Source organism: Dipodomys spectabilis, unplaced genomic scaffold, assembly GCF_019054845.1.
Source record: "Dipodomys spectabilis isolate Male_0828 unplaced genomic scaffold, ASM1905484v1 ptg000108l, whole genome shotgun sequence".
Lineage (NCBI taxonomy): Eukaryota > Metazoa > Chordata > Mammalia > Rodentia > Heteromyidae > Dipodomys > Dipodomys spectabilis.
The window spans coordinates 3,989,182-3,995,181 of NW_024870785.1; the positions used below are offsets into that span (position 1 = coordinate 3,989,182).

The 6,000-nt window shown below is 43.5% G+C and overlaps 1 protein-coding gene across 2 annotated transcripts in view; it reads left to right on the forward strand.

Moving 5' to 3' along the window:
* Bub1b (BUB1 mitotic checkpoint serine/threonine kinase B) overlaps window positions 1–1,902 on the forward strand; it is a 44,375-nt gene extending 42,473 nt beyond the window's left edge. For both annotated transcript variants that reach the window (XM_042687622.1, XM_042687623.1), the window contains exon 23: window positions 1,391–1,902. In XM_042687622.1, the coding sequence (XP_042543556.1) occupies window positions 1,391–1,607 (217 nt within the window). In that variant the 3' untranslated portion in view covers window positions 1,608–1,902. The remainder of the gene's footprint in view (window positions 1–1,390) is intronic.
* The last annotated feature ends 4,098 nt before the right edge of the window (window positions 1,903–6,000 follow it).

Below are 6,000 nucleotides of genomic sequence, written 5' to 3' on the forward strand. Positions count from 1 at the left end.
GTGGTAGAGCGCTTGCCTTGCATACCTGAGGCCCTGGGTTCGATTCCTTAGCACCACATAAGCAAAAAGAAAAAAAGCCGGAAGTGGCGCTGTGGCTCAAGTGGTAGAGCGCTAGCCTTGAGCTGAAGAGCTGAGGGACAGCGCCCAGGCCCAGAGTTCAGCCCCCACGACCAGACCCCCAAAAAAAAAACACACAAAAAAAAAGCGTTGAAGATTTTGATGTTCTTTCTCTACTCTCCCTTCCAAAACACTGAATTGTAATTTTTTAAATTTATTTAATTCAGTCACATTTGTCTCTTACATGATTTTTTTTTTTCCCTTTGTTTTTATGCCAGTGTGGGGCTTAAACTCAGGGCCTGCGTGCTGTCCCTGAGCTTTTTTTTAAAGCTCAAAGCTAGTGCTTTATCACGTGAGCCACAGCTCCACTTCTAGTTTTTTTTTGTTGTTGTTGTTTTGGGTTTTTTTGGTCATGGGGCTTGAACTCTGGGCCTGGGCGCTGTCCATGCGCTCTTCAGCTCAAGGCTAGCGCTCTACCACTTGAGCCACAGTGCCACTTCTGGTTTTCAGAGAGGTTTATTAGAGATAAGAGTCTCACAGTCTTTCCTGCCTAGGCTAGCTTTGAACCAAGATCCTCAGATCTTAGCCTCCTGAGTAGCTAGGATTATAGGCGTGAGCCACCGATGCCAGGCCACTTCCACTATTTTTGGTACTTAATTGAGGGCAAGAGTCTCACAGTTTCCTACCCAGACTGGCTTTGAACTACGATCCTCAGATCTCAGCCTCCTGAGTTAAGGAGGTTTTTACTGGTTTTTACTACATATACTTTTAAAATAGACTTGAAATCAGTGGCTAAGCAGGCATCGCCAACTGGCTGTGGTCCCAGCAGGTCTAGCACAGCAGAAACAGTTGAAATTTCCTAACAGCTCTGCCCTCTATCAATCACAATAGAAAAAGGAGAGAACGAGGAGTCATAGGTTTTCAGCAGGTTATTTCAGCCAAATGTGGAGTTCTCTAGGAATGGTGAAGAGGACAAACATTCAGGCAAGAAGAGACACTACAGTCTTTCATGACTTAGGCTTTAGGAACATTAGAGGAAACATTTTCTTTTCTTTGTATACAGAAAAGGTGCTTCATCTTAATATACAGAAGAAAATTGTTGATTCACAGGAGACTGAATCTCATGTATGCTGACATGGCTTTTCCTAGGGTGTAGGCCTTCATTGTAATTCCTCCCTGAGTTTCAAGAAACATCTGAGTGATCCCTAACCCTAGAGTTGGAGATGTTGCCTCAAATCATCTTGGTTTCATAAATGTACTACTGAGTTAAACTAAAAAAGAGTTGTAATTTTCATATGCCTAATCTTGATGAAAATGGTTTTTATATTTTTAGGCTAAAAGATGGTGGATTGTGGAATAAATTCTTTGTGCGGATTCTGAATGTCAGTGATGAGTCCACAGAGTCGGTTCTGAGAGAACTCACAGCAGAAATGAATGAGGTTTTTGACAGCACATTCCACAGTCACCTGAACAAAGCCCTGTGGAATGTAGGGAAGTTAATTAGTCCTGGGGCTTTGCTTCTTCAGAAGGACAGGCAGATTCCTACCTGACACACATGAGTAGACTGTGGAGCACTGGGTCTGTACATGCTGTAATTAATTGGTGGTACTTGTAGGCACACTACCAATACTTGTGTCCTTTCTGGTAGTTACTCTGGTCTACTTTCTGAGTAACTGGCATTTTCTACATAGCAGTGGGCCTGTGTCAGCCTTATGACTCACTTTTATTCTAAATGGTTGCATGAGAATGAGCACTAGGTTGCATTTAACCCTTATGTTTCTGCTTTCCTCTGTACACAAATAACCTTGTATTTTGTAAATAATAAAGTAGCATTTGTTAAATTTGTCTCTAACATTTCATCTAGTTTTTGTAAACTAATAAATGGTTTGATTTTGCAGAGAGGAATTATTTTACATGGAAATTTGGGTATCTTAGGTTTATAGCAGTTATGAAAGGATTGTGATAAGACAGAATAGCCAGTTTGGACCTTTTAGTAAGTGGTCTAGTTTCTAAAGTGGGTAAAATGATGCACATAGGACAAATTTTCTTAAATTTCAAAGGGGTAAAATTGTACTTTCTGTGTATGGCTACATTTCAATATTTCTAGTTCATTATTACCCTTGGTCTTCTATCATGTAGTGGTGCTACTGTTGCTGTGAAGGGAAGGGGCTCAGCAACTTTTCAGAAATAGAATGATCACTGTTCTCTTGCTACACAGTGAAGCAGAGGAGGCAGGATCAGTGAAGAAATGAAAGAGGATTTTGTTTTAGAAGATTTGAGGTGGGGCTGGGGGTTTATCCCAGCGGAAGGGCGCCTGCCCAGCGCGCGCAAGGCCCTGGGTTCGGTCCTCAGCCCTGGGGGGAAAAAAAAAAGATTTGAGGGGGCAGGATGTCAGAATTAAAAGTAATTTTGAAACATGGATAAATATATAGAAGCAGCACTGGGCACCCAGAAGGAAATGTGCATTACATGGAGACAGAGACAAATGGTAGGAAAGGGCAGTGGAATGACCCCATCATCTAGTTCATACCCAGAGTCCCTCCCTACTGTTGCCTAATACTTGTTTTCATTCTGTTGTTAATGCACTAGAATTACTGGAAACCAACATCCTAAATATGACTCAACTAAAAATATTTAAGTATACTGTGTATACCCAAAGCACCGAAACATGACTTGGATCTGAAAGATAACTCCGAAATATTTGCTCTTAACCAAAAATATCATTCTTCAAACTTTCTCACCAGTGCATTTCACGCTGCTGGTATAAAATGAGGTCTTTTATGTAAGTAAGCCCCTCAACCTACCTGCTCTCTTCATTTCCTGTGTCAGTGTGTTGACACGTAGATTGGACAGTAAGTATAGATTCCTTAACATTTGTTAGTGATCTGATCGTCTTAATACCAAAGTTGCTACATAGACAACCCTTTATTTTGAAAAATACTCAGGAAAGGGAGGCGATTAAAAAAGAAAATATTTTATTACCCCTTTCTTCATTCTCCATCCCCTCCAACCCCATCCCTTTGTAGAGAAGAGAAGATGGTACCTGACTGATTAGGGCCTGTGATGTCTCAGATTTGTCTTTGCCTAAGAAAAGACAAAGTGGATCCTTCTCTTTCTCTTTCCTTCCTCCCTTTCTTTTGTGGCAGGGAGATGTTTTGTTTTTTTTGGGGGGGGTCCAGTCGTGGGGCCTGAACTCTGGGCCTGGGCGCTGTCCTTCAGCTCTTAAGCTCAAGGCTAGCACTCTACCACTTGAGCTACAGCGCCACTTCTGGCTTTTTTCTTTTTGCATATGTGGTGCTGAGGAATCGAACCCAGGGCCTCATGCATGCAAGGCAAGCGCTCTACCACTGAGCCACCTTCCCAGCCCCACAGGGAGATGTTTGCTGGCTTCTAGCTTGTGATTCTCCTGCTTCAGCTTCCCAAGTGCTAGGATTAAAGGTATGTACCACCATACCCAGCTTTCTTGCATTTGATATAGATAGGGATATAGCTATTTATAGATATATATGATAGAAGCCTTTACTGGGGCAGGAGTGATGATGAACCTGAAGAGGAGGGGGAAAACACATCTAAAAATAGAATTTTCACTTGTTTGAAAAGAGACTGGTATATATAGTGTTTCACCCTTCACACAGTATACATATTGTTACAACACTGAGAGAATTTTCACCCAACTATGACAGTTGTATAAGAGACCTCCCTTCCATTCCAAGTTAGACTGCTCCAACAGATGGCAAGCCTGAACCTGGATACAAAGGTCTTCCCTGTAGCAGGAGAACTGCAGGCTTGAGTTTTTGTTTTTGTTTTTTTGTCGATCATGAGGCTTGTACTCTGGGTCTGGGCGCTGTCCCTCAGCTCTTCAGCTCAAAGCTAGCACTCTACCACTTGAGCCACAATGCCACTTCCAGTTTTCTGGTGGTTTATTGGAGATAAGAGTCTCATGGATTTTTTCTGCCTGGGCTGGCTTTGAACCAAGATCCTCAGATCTCAGCCTCCTGAGTAGCTAGGATTACAGACGTGAGCCACCAGCGCCGCCAGTTGAGCTCTTCTAAAGTAAGATAGGAGCCAAGCCCTGGTGGCTCACACCTGTAATACTCAGGAGGCTGAGACTGGTCCTGGGGCTTGAACTGAGATTTTCTGTGCAAGACTGGTGGGTGCTCTACTAGCTGAGCCATAGTTCTACTTCCTGCTTTTTATTTTTTTTCTAACTACGGATAAGAGTCTCATGGTCTTCTTGCTAGAGCTGGCTCTAAACCTTGATCCTTAGATCTCATCCTCCTGAGTAGCTCGGATTACAGACATGAGTCACTTACACCCAACTAGCTTTCATTTTTTAGATAAAGTTTAGTACTTTCTGACCCAGGCCAGCCTTAGATGGTAATCCTCCTACTTCTCCCTCCCAAGGAGCTAAGAGTTCATGTGAGCCACCACTCCTGGCTTTTTTTTTTTTTTTTTTTGGTGCTGGTCCTGGGGCTTGACTGCAGGGCCTGGGTGCTGTCCCTGAGCTTTTTTGCTCAAGGATAGTGCCCTACCACTTGAATCATAGCTCCAGTTCCAGCTTTTGGATGGTTAATTAAAGAGTCTCAAGGACTTCCTTGCCCAGGCTGGCTTGAACCTCAATCCTCAGATCTTAGTCTCCTGTGTAGGTAAGATTGTAGGTGTGAGCTACCAGTGTCCAGCTTGGCTTGTTTTTAAGATAGTGACTCTCTTTTTGCCCATGCTGGCATCAAACCTTGATCTTCTCATCTCTTCTTCCCAAGTTAGTTAGGATTTAAGTCATGAGCCATCACGTCTGGCTTTTCCATCTTTCATTTGCATTATCTCAAGTTGTCATGAGTTTGTTTGCCTCACCTACTCTGGTCAAATCAGACTGCTTCAATGATTCTCATGTCACCCCAAATCCAGAGCATTATGGTCTAGAAAATTCCACCTAATCTCACTTCCAATAGTGCATCTTCTGATCTCTGAATGCTGGCAATTCCTGGTTTAATTTGTGTCTGGGGTAAAAGTGAAATTCAGCTTCTGATACATACTTGCTATTAGAATGTATTAGTAGAAGATGTCTTGTTTATCTCTACTGTTTTTTTTTTTAAATTTTGGGGGTCCTTTTTTTAATAGGAGATAGTTTTATTCTGATGCTGTCCTTGGTCCTGGGCCTAAAATAGGAAATAAATTCTTTAGTAGTATGATTCAGAAAAGAAATACACACATGAATGTCTGTTCTGCACATACTGCCAGAAGATAGGTGCTATAGAAAGCAAAGAGAGCCGGGCACTGGTGGCTCACGCCTGTAATCCTAGCTACTCAGGAGGCTGAGATCTGAAGATCGCAGTTCAAAAGCCAGCCTGGGCAGGAGAGACCGTGAGACTCCTATCTCCAATAAACCACCAGAAAACCGGAAGTGGCGCTGTGGCTCAAGTGGTAGAGCGCTAGCCTTGAGCTGAAGAGCTGAGGGACAGCGCCCAGGCCCAGAGTTCAAGCCCCACGACCGACAAAAAAAAAAAAAAAAGCAAAGAGAGCAAACAGGGATCCACAGTAAGAGTGAGGGCAAGATGCTGTGTTGTCAGGCTCACACATAAGCCCTCTAATAGAGTGGAGAGTGGAAAAGACCCCTGCTTCTTCCAGAACAGGTCTCAGCTCAGCCAGTTCCCCGGGTCAGTTTTCCTGTGATGAACAGCAACCTATTGCTCAGTGCTATCACAGGTCCTTTGTGGGAAGATGTTAGGCTCATTCCTCCATATAGCCTCAGCTTAAAGGAAGTTGGAGTCTCAGCCCCAGAGGAGAGACTTGTGTAAACATGGAGGGTGGTAGGCTCTGTAGGAGCTATGGGCCCCAATGCAGGAGGTAGCCTGGGTCTCAAGTATCCTCCTGGCACAGACCACTCAGCCCTTTCCCTTATCAATGCTAGGCACATGTTCCACCATTGAGCCACCCCCAGCATCC